This window comes from Dipodomys merriami, unplaced genomic scaffold, assembly GCF_024711535.1.
Source record: "Dipodomys merriami isolate MVZ:Mamm:240054 unplaced genomic scaffold, mDipMer1.0.p SCAF_1, whole genome shotgun sequence".
NCBI lineage: Eukaryota > Metazoa > Chordata > Mammalia > Rodentia > Heteromyidae > Dipodomys > Dipodomys merriami.
The window spans coordinates 68,456,782-68,474,694 of NW_027202270.1; the positions used below are offsets into that span (position 1 = coordinate 68,456,782).

At 35.5% G+C, this 17,913-nt stretch overlaps 1 protein-coding gene across 7 annotated transcripts in view; it reads left to right on the plus strand.

Moving 5' to 3' along the window:
* Positions 1–17,913, plus strand: part of Gtdc1 (glycosyltransferase like domain containing 1) — a 388,745-nt gene that overhangs the window by 295,665 nt on the left and 75,167 nt on the right. For all 7 annotated transcript variants that reach the window (XM_070023661.1, XM_070023690.1, XM_070023653.1 and 4 more), the window contains one exon: positions 47–397. In XM_070023661.1, the coding sequence (XP_069879762.1) occupies positions 47–397 (351 nt within the window). The remainder of the gene's footprint in view (positions 1–46; positions 398–17,913) is intronic.

Sequence of the window (17,913 nt, forward strand, 5' to 3'; positions counted from 1 at the left end):
ATATTTTTTTTCATCAAAAGCATATTGCATTCCCTTTTTGTGACAGATTCATGCCCAAGCACAAAATAGCCCATTTACAGAAGATGCTCAGCCTTAACGGAAATGGCGGTGCTACTCTATCCATGGCCCATCCTTCCCAACCAAAACGGAGAGATTCTGAAAATTTATTGGAGAATTTTAATTTAGAGTGTGATGTACACTCTGGCCTCAATACTGCACAAGAAAACCTGGACAGCTCATCAATGCAGGAATCAGACTTTAAAAAATCTAACTCGACAGATAATTCAAGCTCTCTTCCTGTGGAAAAGAAAGAGAATCTGACTCATAATCCTTGTGACATTTTGGGTGGAGCCGATGATCAGCCACAACCATTGCACATTGTCTGGCCTCACAGGTGGTAAGTCATGGCATGCCATTTAGTAAGACTTTGTAGAGCTGGTGATAGAAAATGTATTCTGATTATTGACTTACTAATGCCCTATCCTTATTGCTTTAGAAAAGATTGCTTTAATTTACATTTATATTTTTATATAGTAATATTGCTGATATAATGCCAACTGTTACTGCTCAATATCTTCACAGTAATTGTTGTGTATTTAGATTAAATTTGAATTACTGGTGAGTATTTGAAATGCTTTGTTCAACAAACAATAGTAGTCAGACACTTCTAAGAAATCAATTTTCAAGGTAGAAGAATAGGATACCATTTTTATACACGTATATACACATTATTATCACAAGTTTATTTCATTTATAAACATTGGTATACTCATTTATAAGGCAGTATTACCATTGAAACAAGAACAATTTATTTACTATGGTTTTAACCAATTTTAACTGGATGGGTATATTTTACTTGTCATACCATACATCAGTATGTATGAAACTGACTCCCTTCTCCCAAATGCCTCTGTAATGTACTAAACAAAATATTGTCTAGCTGAATCATCTCTAGGCAGAAGAAAATCAGTGCAGCATATAATCCCACCAAATATAAACTCACAAACTTAACCCTGACCCCTATAAATTAAGATTTAAAGAGGTAAAATGTCCTGATAATCTTCTGACATTAGTCATGAACATTTTAATCTAGTTTTTATTCCTCCCAGTTAGTTTAATCTGCATGTGGCCTGATTAGAGTCCGCTTCCCCCACAGATTATGGCCTGTTTATTGCAGAGATGCTGAGCTGATCATTAGGTACGATTTTGTGGAGCAACTGTTTTCAGGTGAAGTAATAAGCACACCACACCAGCCTGCAAAGCACCTTTACCCAGGATTTGCCTTCCAGCACATTCAAACTCCGGAAGCTCTCCCATTTGATCTGCAGCATCTGGTACCTAAATGGATTTTGTATTTGATACCGAGTATATGAACCTAAAATTTAGGGATTGAAAGTTAACGTGGAATCCGTTTTAGATTCATTTGTTCATCATCACACTTAGAGACTTTGAAAGAGAGTAAGATTTATGTGCAAGTCATATTTTACTTAAAATATGACAGTATTTGGCATTCTTTTTACATTATTTTAAAATGCAAGGCATCTGGGTGAGATTAACCTGTTCGAAGGTAAAATTCATGTCCTCATTTACCCCTCTGAAAAATCTTTTCTTTTATTGTACTAACCTTTGATTGTGTCTCAAGAAATATTTATTGCAATTCTAAAATGTTTGGTTCTGGGTTATCATAAAAACGTTAAATAATTTGTGCACTGTCGTTGCAAAACAGCAATATAGAGGAAAGGGTTAGAACCATGTTATTCAATAGTTTGCACAAAATACAACAGAGCTATGTTAATAAAATTAACAATATTAAATTGAATAATTCCCTCTCTTCCTTTGTATATTTTTGCTTTAATTTAATTTAATTGCCTAAAGTTAGTTGCTTAAAGAGATGCAGCATTATGTTTGTGCACATTCTTATTGTTAAAGCTAAATTATTTTTAATTTGGAGAAGAGGGAAAAAAGCCGCATCAGCAAGAGTAAATGCCAAAATATAAAAGTAACACATTCATCCTTACGGGTAATATAGTAGAACATTGGAAACTTGGAGGTTGCCAGACACATAGCTAACATTAGGGCTAATTTTGAAAATCTAGCGTGCAGTCAATTTTACTGATGCCTGGGGACATACAAGGTAGAAGCTGACAAGAGAACTAATTTTGTTTGGGTTATTTACTGCTATGCATCATCCGCGGGTTCCCGCCTGACACACAGCTATATGAAGGGGGATATTATCACACACTAAAAATTTATGTTGACATTCGATATTTGTTCAATATGTCAGCAGTATTACTTTCATAATCAAAAGAGTAAGAAAAAGAGAAAAGAAAAGCACTTTATGCTCATATAGATATATCTTTTTAATAACAGTCTATAAGGTTAATATAGTTTACCTTTGAGAGTATACAATGAAAACAAGCAGGGTTAGGAGGGGAAATGACAGAAAGCATCAACCCGAGCTGTTTGTTTGCCATTACCTAAGCGAGCCATGTCAGCTCTCTGGCCCGCGTCTGATAGCTATTTGTTGTACAGAGAGCACAGCATAAAAAAAATATCAAACTCTTAATACTATTGTGTGCCCATAACCATCTGTCACTGCTAGCCTGGAGATGAGAGGAAGATTACGAGGAATAAACACTGAGCCGCCGAGCATTGGTAAAGCCTTCGGGCAAAAAACTCTTGTGGGGACATCAAAGACATTCTAATTCCGAGGCAGTCAAGGATTACAGTGTGTAACCTGTGCTGACAACAGATAAATGACTGGCAATATTGTGCCAGAGCTGTTGGGTCCTGCATGGAGTACTGATGATGATGATGATGATGTTATCTTGCAGAATGGACTCTGCTGGGATAATTTTATGATAAAACACTTTTTTCAAATGCCACTGGGTCTAGGCAGACATTTACTAGCTACAGGGGTAGCAATCAGTTTCTTCAAAATTTACTGTTCTAAGCCCATTAGAGTTCCAGCGCAGCAAGACTCTTCAATGAAAATCTAAAATGCCTATATTTTCTTTAGGAGAATATATGCAAATGTTGGGAGCTGAACTCCTACCCTTTAGTGCTAGATGCTTTATCATCTGATTTATGTAAATTTGCTCATAAAAATACAGTTTATTTTTAATTGGTGAATATGAATTAGAAAATTAAGATTCCAGTTCAGCATTCATCAAACATCCCCAGCTACAAGCACACATTTATTTAGACCCCTGATCATATGTGTAAGAATTATTTTATTGACCAGGCGATATCCATTGTGTCCTAAAGGAAACTAGAGTTTCTGTTGGAAGTGACGAGGGCTGCATTTTTCATGTAGCCCTCTTAGTATGAGCCTCCCAATACTCATACTTTACATGTCCTTGTCAGTCCTGTAAGCTTCTTTAACTGCCTTCTAGAAGGGGCTTTTCTTTGCTGAAGTCTGCATTGTTGCATTTTATTCCTTGGCTATACACATTTTCCAAAGCAATGTTTTCAGGACAGAAGAATGCATCAATAGTTGTTTCCTCTGCAAATGTAAAGGACAAATGGACACTGGCAAGGGCACCAGGGTTCTAAGAGCCTGTCATTACCTCGCAAAGTAAAATAAAAATAATCCTCTCCTCCTTAGCATAAAAAATATGCACATGAAATCATGCAGTTGTAGTAGCCAATTCTAAAATGAAGCGCTGCTGACCTCATTGCGTTTGTTCCATGCTGGGATCATGAACGGTCTAAAATATAGTGTTAGCCTTTAACATATCTTGTACTAAGTCAACCAAATGTAGAGGCTCCTTGCAAGGATATGTATCAGAATCAAAAGTGACATTTTCTAGAAGATACATTCAGGCTTTAAATCTGTGTTAAAATGTCTGTGCATGAGAACAGGCCTTAACTGCAAGGTTTGCCCTGCTCTTCAGTCTTTCTGATTTTGAACTTGTCAAGGATTATAGTGTGCAACCTCTGCCAACAGTAGATAAATAACTGACAGTATTTTAGCAGAGTTGCTGGGTTCTCTGCAAAGTAATTTCTTTTCTCCTTTCTACCCAGTCTTTAATGTTTTGTTATAAACATCTATAGCATATAGCAAAACATGGTTAATAGAAATGACTTTAGAGAAAGGCATAAAAAATAACACAGAAATTGACAATGCTTCATTTTTAACTGTTTTCTTTACAAATATTACCAAATATTGTACCGTTGCACCAGCTTCTAATCTTTATGTAAATGTTCTCTACATAATGGGCACAAAAGATACACTGTTGGAGGAACAGTAAACATAAGTTCAGAAGACACTGAAAGCTCACATTCTCCAGGTCATGGTTTTCTCTCTCTTTGATCTCAAGACCTTTCACTTTCTTAATAATTAGTGAGCCAATAAAGAGCTCTTTTCTGTTGGGATTATACCTAACAACATTATTATATCACTATATTAGCAATTAGAAAAAACATAAAAAGTTTTCAACTAGCAAAGAAAAACTAAACACATGTAATATAAATTATGCATTTTTATGAAAAATGGCTATTCTTCAAAATAAAAAATACAGTGAGGAATAATATTATTTTACAGGTTTTTTATATATAAACTTAAACTTTCTCAGTTAAGGAGAAGAGAATTTGACTCTTACACCTCTGAGTATTCAACCTGTTGCAATATACCCTTTTGATAGAAGTTAAAGAAGAAAATCCTATTTTACAGGAAGATGTTATTGAAAAAAAAAAAAGAAGTGTCTTAAAGAAATAGTTGGGCTATTGTAGATATTTTTTGGATACTAATACCAGAACTACAGATAGGAATTGTCAACAGAATCAGAAACAACCTCAAAAAATTCTTCATACTCTGTTATTTGTAGTTTAAATAAATTTTGTGTCATCATGTAACACTGTTCACTTGAAAAGAATAGGGATACAGAGTAATGCATATTTTCCAAACATTGACACAATTTATTATAAGATCTAAAAAACACATTAGTTCCTATCATTACTGATTTTATAAAAGAAATTTTTGAGTGTTTGGAAACCATTAAATTTATATACAATTTTTCCACATTTTATGGCCCCTCAAAATCTTGAATTTATAATTCCAATCAATACATTACTTTTTGAAGTTCTTTTTCACCTAATTCATTTGAGAAAATATTTGTCAGATACTCAAGTCTGAGAAACTATAGTTTGTCTATCAAGGCTTATTTCAAATAAAGGCTGTATTTCATGAAAAAGGTAGCTATTTTAGCTCAGAATTCTAGCAATCATACTAATACTTTTCCTCAAGGGAGACATACTTACATATGTAATAAAAATGCTCTGCATGTATTTCAAATTTTTTCACAGAATATATTTAAAGATATCTACTGCATGGATACAATTTAAGAAATAAAATTAGCAATTTTGCTAGGACAAGAATATTTTTAAGAAAAGCAAACTATTTTCTTCTTTTTTCTCTTGCAAGCATAGGTAGTTTAAAAAAAAAACTAGTATTCCTTTTAGCTCATTTGCTGCCATTCCCTTTAATTGTGCAAAAGCATATATCTTACCCATCAGTGCTTTTGAACTGTCAGGCATATGTCAACCCAGGAAAAAAAATTGTATCTTAGAATATTATTATAAAAAGTTTGACTTTGAAAGGCCCTTGAAAAGGATAGTGAACACCTTACAAATTTACAAACCACTGTTTGATAATCACTTGTGTAAAGATCTAGCTGTCATTAGCCATGGAAATTACCTGATTTTAGTTCTCATTGATTGGCTCTTCTTGCCCTGAATGTTAATATGTATAGGTATAGTATCATAAAGTACCATTTTTGTTTTAGTAATTAGTAACAGACAAGCCTTTATCATATTTGAGAAAAAAAAATCTCTCACAGCAAACAGAATTTATCAGACTACCAATCTGTGATATGAAAAACAATGCTCTGATCTTAAAACTTGTGCAAGTGGCCCCTAAGCAGATGTTAAGGAGGTTTAGACAAGTGGGTTGTAAGGTATGTTAAGGAGGGTTGTAATTTTTAAGAGTATCTATAGTTGTAAGTTTCACCAGGACCTCATCACTTGGACTGTAGGGAAATTGTCAGAGCTTTTCACCTAGAATGACTTTTTATGGTGTATGTAGTATTCACATCATTTTCCATAAAGTAGTGATAAATTGATTTATGTAAAGTTGATTACAGATCAGTATATGAGTTTGGAAAGGACAAGATTAAGTCATGGGTTAATTAAAAACTGAATGGAGCACCAGTGTAATCCTAGCTACTCAGGAGGCTGAGATCTGAGGCATGGTTCAAAACCAGCCCGGGCAGGAAAGTCCATGAGACTCTTATCTCCAATAAACCACCAGAAAACTTGAAATGGCGCTGTGGTTCAAGTGGTAGCATGCTCACCTTGAGTTGAAGAGCTCAGGGACAGCGCCCAGGCCCAAAGTTCAAGCCCAAGACTGACAAAAATTAAAATTAAAATTAAAAAAATACAGCTTTGAATACATGATTGATTCTTATCTTCTAAAAGGATGAGTGTTGAATGATTAGATGGCATGCTTTTCAGGCCAAAATAAACTTCCCTTGTTTTTCTTATTGAGAGAATAACTTAGGAAAGGTCTGGTGAATAGGTTATCTTAAATCATTCAAGTCTTACCAATCATTACCTTATAATAGAATTCCTTTGGAAACCGTTGTTAGGTGCCATGCAAAGATGGAGAAAGGAAGACAAAGTGCTTGTATTTTGACATGTAATATTCTATGTGCTGTGTATAAGTGTATTCTTAAAGGAAAAAATGATCCTCACAGAAAAAAGGGGCTCTGAGGAAAAAAATGGTCACATGGACCACCCACCTGCCATACAAAGCTTTCTCAGACCTATGAGGATCCCTCTTACTAGTGGTAGTTTCTAAATAAAGACCGACCATTTCATAGGTATTCTTTAACGGTACTGTCCATTTCTACAGTTAAAAGATCTTTTGTGTAACAGGTATGTATCCTCTAGCTAATTATTTTAAGTAGTTCATTTTGAGATTTACTGGTAACTCCTTCGAAAGGATCTTTTCACCAGTACTATACCTTATCAATTAGCCAAAGCTCATATTAATAATAAGATTCTAGTTAATCATAGCTATTCTCAACTCAAGAAGTTTTCTCTAGTTATATTCTTTTCCCTAGAGTTTTTTTAGGTGTTTTATTTGCTTATTTGTTTGATTTTACTTGTAAATGTTTCAAATGATCTTTGGCATTTGAAAAACAAGGTCACTAAAGAACATTAAAAATATAATCATTTGGAGTTGATTCTGGTGCAGGGTGATATATAAGGATCTAGCTTTAGTTTTCTACATGTAGTTAACCAATTTTGCCAGCACCATTTACTGAAGAGGCTGTCTTTCTTCCATTCTATTGTTTTAGCTTCCTTATCGAAGATTAGGTGGCTATAGGTCTGTAGGTTCATTTCTGGGTTTTCAATTCTATTCCATTGGTCCTGAGGTCTGTTCTTATGCCAATACCAAGCTGTTTTGATTACTATGGCTTTATAGTAGAGTTTGAAATTTGGTATTGATATTCCTCCAGCAGTGTTCTTTCCGTTGAGGAGCGTTTTTGCTATTCGGGGTCTTTTATTGTTCCATATGAATTTTTGGATTGCCTCCTCTATTTCCTTGAAGAATGAGGGTGGAATTTTGATAGGAATCGCGTTGAATTTGTAGATAGCCTTGGGAAGTATTGCCATTTTCACGATGTTAATCTTGCCAATCCAGGAGCATGGGAGGTTTTGCCATTTTTTAAGTTCTGTGTTGATTTCCTTTTTCAAGATTTTAAAGTTTTCATCATAGAGGTCCTTCACTTCTTTGGTTAAGTTAATTCCTAGGTATTTTATTTTTTGTGGGGCTATTACAAATGGAGTTGCTTTCCTGATTTCAGCCACACTTTTCTCATTGTTGGCATATAGAAAAGCCAACTCCAAATGGATCAAAGACCTTGAACTCAAAGCAGACACTCTGAAAACATTACAGGATGGAATAGGAGAAACCCTAGGTCTCCTTGGCTCAGGTCGAAATTTTCTGAATAGAGACCCGGAAGCACAACAAATCAAAGAAAGGTTGGACAAATGGGATTGCATAAGATTGCAGAGCTTCTGCAGGGCAAATGACATAGCTGGCAAGATCAATAGAAAACCCACCGATTGGGAGAAGATCTTTACTAGCCATACAACGGACAAGGGTCTCATATCTAAAATATACTGGGAACTCAAAAAATTAAACCACCCAACAACAAATCCTCAAAGAAACAACTGCCCAATAAATAAGTGGGCGAAAGACTTAAAGAGAAGCTTCTCTGAAGAAGAAAGAAGGATGGCCAATAGACACATGAAGAAATGTTCAACATCCCTAGCCATAAAAGAAATGCAAATCAAAACAACATTGAGATATCACCTCACTCCAGTTAGAACAGCAAAAATCAAGAACTCCAATAACAACAGATGCTGGAGGGGATGTGGACAGAAAGGAACCCTACTTCATTGTTGGTGGGAATGTAAACTTGTTCAACCACTTTGGAAAGCAGTATGGAGGTTCCTCAAAAGACTTCACATAGATCTCCCCTATGATCCAGCAATCCCACTTTTGGGCATTTACCCAAATGTTTACAAACAAGACCACACTAAAGCTACCAGCACAACTATGTTTATTGCAGCATTATTTACCATAGCTAAGATATGGAACCAACCCAGATGCCCCTCAGTAGATGAATGGATCAAGAAAATGTGGTATATATACACAATGGAATTCTATGCCTCCATCAGAAAGAATGATATTTCCCCATTTGTTAGGAAATGGAAAGGTTTGGAAAAAATTATATTAAGTGAAGTAAGCCAGGCCCAAAGAAGCATAGGTCCCATGGTTTCCCTTATTTGCAATATCTAGTGTAGGTATGAGTCAAGCGGAAAAGGTCAGATAATGTGATGTTAGGAAAATGAACCCTTAAATATGTATTTTAATGTTTTCGTTTCTTTCATGCATGTATTTCTAATGCATTTATAAGATTATTTCTTTGTTGCTTTGTATGTCCCTCCCCCACAGTGTAACCCCCGTTTTCACTATATTTGATGTCAGTATAACATGTGGAGTAGATGGGGACAAACAAGTCGTTTAAGGATTCAGGTGGACCTGTTGCAACAATGAGAAGTACAAAATGTCATGTCAAAACCAGCTTTACAATGCCGGTGTGGGGGGGGGGAGGGGGGTATAATTGGGTGGGGGGAGGGGGGTAAAATTGGGTGGGGGGAGGGGGGAGGCGGGGAAGGGAAGTGAAGGGTAAACAAAGGAGGAGGCTGCAATGCTTGGTAAGAAATGTATCCATTATCCTGCCCATGTAATTGTAGCCCCTTTGTACAGTATGTTCTCAAATAAAATAAAATACAATTAAAAAAAAATATATAATCATATCCCTAGCTAAAATGACCATATTATATATTGCCTAACAGTTTTATTTTGTTAGATGATTATCTGTGAATCTATCACAGGACTTTGCATAAGAAATGGCTCTATTCCAATCTGATTGATAATTCCCAGTACTTCAGTATAGGCTTCTTGCTGACTATTTTCTAAGCCATTGAGCACATGAAAAAATAAATAGGGACTCAACATTGTCTTGCTCCATCTTGGAGTGTTTCTAACTTTTAACACAGTGTCAGCATAAACAACTTGTACCTATAGTCAATATACAGTCAGTATTATTACCTCTACTATGTTATAATTTAGAACTAATGCAAGTCCTACAAAAAGGGTAGTTTAATCTGGTATGATTATGATAGCTATTTCTAATCACTCAAGATCTTTGTCTGTCTTTATCTCTTTCACCACTGTTTTGATCAAACTCATAAGTCAGACTTTGTCTACCATCACAAATGAGGGATACCTAAAACATGGGAAGTACATAGCTCACTCATTTAGGTGGATAGGTGAAGGGATACATGTGTGAATGGATGGATGGGTGAGTACATGAGTGAATAAATGGATGGGCAGGTGAATGGATGGATAAGTGGGTAGATGGAAGGATCATCTATTTATTTGTTGTATGTTTGAGCCATATAAACAATTATGTGTGTTTAAATATATTTTCCTTTCTAGTCACTCAGCCTTTACAACATCATAGCTGACTTTTGTAGAATTGACCTCTTTCCTCCCTTTTTCAGGGCCAATATCTTTCCTATTGCTGTCATCATGTAAAAACAATAGGAATGGGTTTTTTTTAATCTTTTCATGATGGTAGTTACTATTACATTTCTTTAGAGATTCCCGAAAATGCTTTGTCTTCCACAGACATCTGCCCTGATTTAAATTCTACTGATGTGTGAATTCCCCTGCCTGTGAGTTTCCATGCACTAAGGGCACTATGCAGTCCAGTGCACCACATAAACATGTAACGGAACTTTGTATGCCTCCTAGCCACACTCATTGTACGTTTTAAATGATGTCATTTGTTTGTTTTCGGTCCAGGGGTCTTCTAGAGAAAGGATTTTTTTTCTTCTGACTTGAGTGGATTTATTTTATTTTTTTGTCAGTAGCATCTATCCAGAGTACCTGGACGTATGGGGAGACTTAGTCAATTTTACTTAATGTTGGTGATTATTATATGGTGACCATTAGGTACTTGACTGTCACCTGCCCAGTAAGCCCAGCTGAGAGTAAGTTTCTCTTCCCAGGAAGAATGACAGTGAAAACATAAAAGGATTCAATCAAATCACAAGTGGAAATGATCATATGATAAGCATGGCTGTATAGATAGACTGTGGTGTTCTGATTTGCTTCATTTTTTTTTGTTGTTTTTTTGTTTTTTTGGTGGGGCCTGAACTCTGGCCTAGGCGATGTCCCTAGGCTCTTTAGCTCAAGGCTAGCGCTCTATCACTTGAGCCACAGTGCCACTTCCAGCTTTTTCTGCTTGAGTGGTACTGAGGAATCAAACCCAGGGCCTCATGCATGCAAGGCAAGCACTCTACCACTGAGCCACCTTCCAGCCTAATTTGCTTCATTTTTATAAAATACCTTTAAAGGAACTGTAAATACATTTCAGGAATTTGTTAAAATTAGACAGCTCATTTTAACAGAATAGTTGCAATTGAGTAGAAAACCTCAAATAACTTAAAACCAAAGTAATTTCTAAGTTGTAATTGAAAAATAAGTGCAGAAGGGAATATTGTTTATAGGAACCCTAAAACTCTGTGTGGATTGTAGCTAGAGATTTGACTGGAGTTCGAATTATACCAGTAACCAAACCCTGGCTGGGTGGTTGTTTATAGGGAATTATAAGTGTCTGACCTTCTGCAGTATTCCTGTCAAAAGACAGAAGGAATCTCTGCATGTACTTAACTCAGTGTTCAGTGATTTCTGGTATCCTGGATGAGTTACTGGCTAAACTGCTTGTCTTGGTACTTACTAATTTCTTGTTATCTATCTCTTGGACTGTTTCCTTTTGTTTTGTTGTCCCCCCCCCACATTACTCCCTGAAGAAAACCCTGGGCCAATATGAATTTATAAAAGGAGAGGTTTGAGGGACACATCTTCGATTTAGCCCTATTATCTGCTGGTTAACCTAATTGCTGTCCTTATGGTGTTATCAAAATACTATGCAGTAACATTGCATGGGCATATTCTTCATCTGTCACCTCACAATGTACTGTTCAAAATTGGGAATTTTATAAGTTATTTTTTCACCTACCACTTCCACAATCCAACTATAAAATCATTTCAAAACAATCCATGGAAAACACTATTTAGAGTACCAAGCACCTGGACATCCGTGGCTCATATAAGTTACTCAGGCTTTTTTATATTTCTCTTTTTAACTTGATCAATGGCACAAAAGAATTACAAGGTAGAATACAATAACTATTGTATGTTATGTATGGATTTTCCTTCTTATATCCTATCATTTTTATGCAACTAATTAGCTATTTCAGCACTATTCAGGCTAGCATCATTTGTTGGTTAAACAAAAGAAAGGAAAAATTCAGAAATACAAAGAAGAGAAATGTTTGAGATTTGTTCTTACTGTGATATCTACCGTAGAGTGCCTATTTCCTGTTGAAGGAAGTAAGTTATCATAATTTTAGTCAGAAGCATTTCTCTATTTGCTGTCCTTTTTCATTAATTTAGATATGTTTCTACTATGAGAAATGATGTTACTTCTAATTATGGTTATATGTAGTTAATTTCCTTCCTTTTTTCTAAGCTTGGTGTGAAAGGCAGTTTCATCCCAAAGAGGTGGGGGGGAGGGTTACTGGGAGGGAAGAACACTGATAGAGCTGATCTTCCTGTTGCCTTAGCAACAGATTTATTTATTAGAGGTTGAAATGACATGAGTTAATATACCACATACCTGCTGATCGGCAAACTCCCCTATTTCAGTTGCAGTTGACAATTAAGTCCTGGACAGCTACAGCCAGGGGTTAATGTTCCTCATTAGGAGAACTAGGTCATTACTGGGAAATCAAGGCACTTAAGGCAGCATGGGTAAAATACAAAATTCAGCATCTAGATGAGTGAGGCTTTTTTATGTTAATTAACCTTATTTTCCTAGGTTTAAAAAAAATCTTATATGCACATGTCAGTGGATCAATTAATTGAAAAAGGGCTAGTTTACTTTACTCTCTGAGTTGTCTTCATTTCCTTTGCAAGGATTTCATTATTTTATGGAAAATTCTTATGTCTATATGATGAGTAAAAAGGGTATTAAAATTAAGAAGGGAATCATCATGGAAATCAGCTTTACCACAAGGGAATGAGCAAATAAAAGCCTTGGAAATGAAAATAAATAAGCTTTGCTAATACCTCACCTAAGGAGCAGAATATGAGCCCATCAGAGACAAGAGCGATTTAGAGGTACTTGTCTGCTTCTTTATTAAACACTTACATAGTTATTTGACCTTCAGAAACTAAACTTTGGACACGTGATTCCAAGTGGTTTATAAACATTCTATTTGCAGAAAGCTACATAGCAGTTTAACAAACAATAACTTTCTAGTTCATAATTGGCTTTTTTAATACCAATAAAATTAGATACATTAGTTGAAAGTTTTTATTAAAATGTCTGAGTGGGTGTTTTTTACACTTGATAAGTTCATAAATAATGTATCAAGCCCCTCTGAAAGCTTTGTTTTCTTATTTCTTTAAAAAGCCTTTATGTTGAAAAGGGGGGGTGGTATTTACAGAGGAGGGAGATTTATTGCCCAGAATCCTATTTTATCTTCATTACTGTAGTAACTCCACTGAAAACATTTCTCACCAGTTCTTCCACTTTTGGAACTTCCCCTGTGGACAGAGACAAAAAGGTACTCTTCCCATCTTTATCCTCTCAAATGCCTCTTCTATCTTCAACTGAAAAACAAAAGGCACTATAATTTTCTCCCTCCAACCTAATGCAATAAACTCTCTTTATTACTGTAAAAATGATTGAGACTTAAGGTGAAATTCCTGTCATTTTTCCCCACCCAAAGAAATGTGCAATGCAGTGGTCCTTTAATTGATTGGCTTTTTGTAATCCTTTCTATTATGATTCACTTACCCAAACTCATTTTCTTGCTTTGTAAGTGAAATGAGGCCCTGGATACTTTAGAAAGTACTACAGTAGTAAATCTGCTAGCATTGTGAATGCTGCCACTTGTCCTCTGACATTGTATGCTAAGTTTTTTACATTTTTATATTCTCAAGGTTGCTTCTCTCAGAAAGTATTTATACTCTGAAAATAGCTGCCTCCTCACCTACCATAATCAGTCCTTGATTTGAGCAAGAACACTTTTAAGAAAGAACCTCTATACTTTCAGAATTCTGAACTCTAAAAGGAATAGAAAAAGAACTTTTAGCAATTCTCACAAGATTTCCTTTTCTTTTCTTGAGAAAACAGTTAAACTACCTTTTCCAGCTTCTCTGTCTAAATATTTGAAATGAGTACTTGACTGGATTTTAGTGCTTAAAGTGGCCAGAAGTGATAAGGCCACTTCTAGCTCTGGTCCACGAAAATGTCATGCCTGCACTTCCCCATGTTCCTTTTCCCTTCTGGATCTGTGGACTTGAAGGATGACAGTGGTGCCATTGGTTTGAGACCTTGGAGTCTCAATCCCACCCAAGGAGTGGGATTTTCCTTCTAATCTGTAACTGCCTATTGTTTAAATAAACCTTGTATACTTGTAAATCCATTTAATACTGTGGAACTATCTTAATGTATAAAATTACTACAGTAATCTATATAAATATGCTAGTAGGTTAGTATTAGTGAAGAACATAAATCATCAGGATATATTTTGAAGATTTTGGCTCAGGTGTCTGAATGAATGGAGGAAAAGGTTTAAAATGTTTGTACTGGTACATAACTGAGTTAAAGTTATCCTGTAGACATCATATGGAGATTTCAAGTTGAAATCTGATATGCAAGTCTGTCATTCAGATGAACAATCAGGGCTGGAGATACAAATTTGGGAGTGAGCATGAATAAAGATAAATCCTTTGAAGAGTTTTTTTTTAATACATTGGATTTTATATCTTATGAATTGCATTTTAAGCTTCCTAATTGTAAGTATTAAATGTATGCTAAATCCAGATTTGGATTATAACCTCTTTATACTATAACAGTCCTAGATAAGTCCCTGGACATTAGTTAACAACCTAGACAGGTTACCTATTGTTTAATTGTCATTTCCTTCTTTTTAAGATCAAAATAATGTTAACTATACTGGAGAATTGTTCTGAGGATTAAAGAATATGATACATGTACATGATGAAGCAGTTTCTGGTAGAGAATACTACTTAATAAACAAATATTGGGCATTGTACAGTAATTAATAGTGCTTACTAACTCACATAGAACTGTTGTTTTTGCCTACTATTTCTTATTGGTTAAAAATCACTTCTTTCTTAACTCTTCTAGAAAAAGAAGTGAAAAGAAACAGCTAAATAAAGTCATCTTTTTTTCGTCTTCATTTTCAGCCTACCCAAAACAAGTACATACTGTACAGAAAAATAGAATTAAACTAAACTACAGAGCAAACACTTGTAAGGAGCAGCATCTGCCTTGTAAATGAAGTCTATAAAAGGCTACCAAATGTCCCTTCACATTTTTATGATTGTTAGAGTATTACTAAACCTGGATTGAAGTTTTTTGAAGCTCTTACATCAAGCACTAATGCTGTCAATATCACAAATTAGTTCCGTTTTTAACAAGATGGCAGCCATGAGCCATTGCTTAAAAATGGCAGTGCTTATACAAAATAATAATAATAATAATTTAACTAAAACATAAGCTGATAAGCCAGGTGCCCATGGTCCCACCTGTAATCCTAGCTACTCAGGGAGCTGAGATCTGACAATCCTGGTTCAAAGTCAGCCAGGGAAGGAAGATCCATGACAGTCTTATCTCCACTTAACCACTAAAAATTTGGTAGTGGAACATGGCTCAAGTGGTAAGGCACTAGCTGTAAGCACAAATGCTCAGGAACAGCACTCATATGCCCTGAGTTCAAGCCTTAGAATCAGCACTAAAAAGAGAGAAAAACAGGGAGAGACGGAGAGACAGGGAAGTTTCTCTTTAAGTCTTTAGCCCACTTATTTATCTGGCAGTTGTTTCTTTGAGGATTTGTTGTTGGGGGATTTAATTTTTTAAGTTCCAAGTATATTTTAGATATGAGACCTTTGTCCATTGTATAGCTAGTGAAGATCTTCTCCCAATCTGTGATCTTGCTAGCTATGTCCTTTGCCATGCAGAAGCTCTGCAGCTTCATGCAATCCCATTTGTCCATCCTTTCTGTGATTTGTTGTGTTTCTGGGTCTCTATTAAGAAAATTTCGGCCTGTTCTAAGGAGACCTAGGGTTTTTCCTATTCCGTCCTGTAATGTTTTCAGGGTGTCTGCTTTGACTCCAAGGTCTTTGATCCAGAAATGCTCAACCTCTCTAGCCATAAAAGAAATGCAAATTAAAACAACATTGAGATTCCACCTTACCCCAGTTAGAATAATCAAGAACTCTAATCAGAACAGATGCTGGAGAGGCTATGGCCAAAAGGGAACCCTACTGCATTGCTGGTGGGAGTGTAAACTTGTTCAACCACTTTGGAAAGTAGTATGGAGGTTCCTCAAAAGATTCCACATAGAGCTCCCCAATACCCAGCAATCCCACTTTTGGGCATTTACTGACTGATCACAAACAAGACCATACTAAAGCTACCAGCACAACTATCGCATCATTATTTACCATAGCTAAGATATGGAACCAACCCAGATGCCCCTTATTAGATGAATGGATCAAGAAAATGTGCTATATATATACACAATGAAATTCTATGCCTCCATCAGAAAGAATGATATTTCCCCATTTGTTAGGAATTGGAAAGACTTGGAAAAAATGATATTAAGTGAAGTAAGTCAGGCCCAAAGAAACATAGGTCCCATGGTTTCCCTTATTTGCAATAACTAGTATATGTCTGGGACAAGCAGAAAAGGTCAGATAAGATGATGTTAAGTGAAATGAACCCCAAGATAAGGACACGTGTTTTTTCTTTCTTGCTATTGTTTCTAACATATTTATAAGTTACCATGTAATTTTTTTGTTGTTGCTTTGTAAGTCCTTCCCCCATGGTATAACCCCTGTTTTCACTATATTTGATGGTATAATTTTGGGAAGGGAACGGAAAAAACAAATTGTTTAAATAGGGATACAGGTTGACCCAATGTAACAATGAGATGTACAAGACACTGTTGAACAACAAACTTTACAATTTAGGCTGGGGTACGGGGGAGTGTAGTTGTGAAAGTTGGAGGGAAGGGATGGTAGGGGAAAAACAAAAGGAGGAGGCAACAATGCTTGATAGGAAATGTACTCATTACCTTGCTCATGTAAACTGTAACCCCTCTGTACAGCACTTTCACAATAAAAACTTATTAAGAAAAAGAGAGACAAAGATATGATCCTCTGAATGGACATTTATCAAAAGAAGACTTAAAGGTAATCATCAAGTCACTATTATCAAAGAAATACAAATGGAAACTGATTCACTCAAATCCAGCTAGATACTTATCAAAGAGCAGAAGATGAATCTTGTGTGAGGAAAAGGAAACACCTACTGACTGCAAAGGTGTAAATTAGTACAACTATTACAGGAAACGTTATACAGGTTTTTCAAAAAAGCATCAAATATAAAATTGCTATGTGATACAATGGTCCTATTAATGCATATGTATTCCTAGAAATTAAATCAGTACCTACATATTCATTACCTGATGAATGGATAAAGAAAATTGTATATATATACATAGAGTAGAATACTATTAAGCTATAAGGAAAAGAATGAAATCCTGACATTTGTGACAACTGGATGATCTCAGTATTAAGCTGAAGGAACCTCCAGAAGTGTGACATAATAAACCATTTTATTTTTAAAAGTTTATTGGTGATGTTATTTCATTGTAGTAACTTGAAATTCATACAAAGGAGTATGATTTTAGTAACAACAAAATTTACCTATTTCATATGTGTAATTACATTTGCATATAAATATTTAAATGACTTTAGTAAATTTACAGTTATGCAACCATCACCACAACTTAATTTTATTTTGCTTTATTTTGTGCCAGTCCTAGAGCTTGAATTCAGAGACTGAACACTGTCACTGGGCTAGTTTTGCTCAAGGCTACTGCTCTACTATTTGAACCATAGCTCTGCTTCTGTCTTTTCAGTGATTAATTAGAAATCAGAGTCTCATGGACTTTCCTATATGGGCAGCTTCAAACCAAAATTCTCAGATCTCAGCTTCTTGAGTAGCTAAACTTATAGGTCTGAGCCATCAGCACTGAACTTATAAACGTAGTTTTACAACACATTAACAATCCCCAAAATAATCTTTCTTTCCTCCTGTTTTACCCCTTTCCCAGTAAACCACCAATCTGTTTTCTTCCTCTTTAGATCTATGTTTTCAGAAT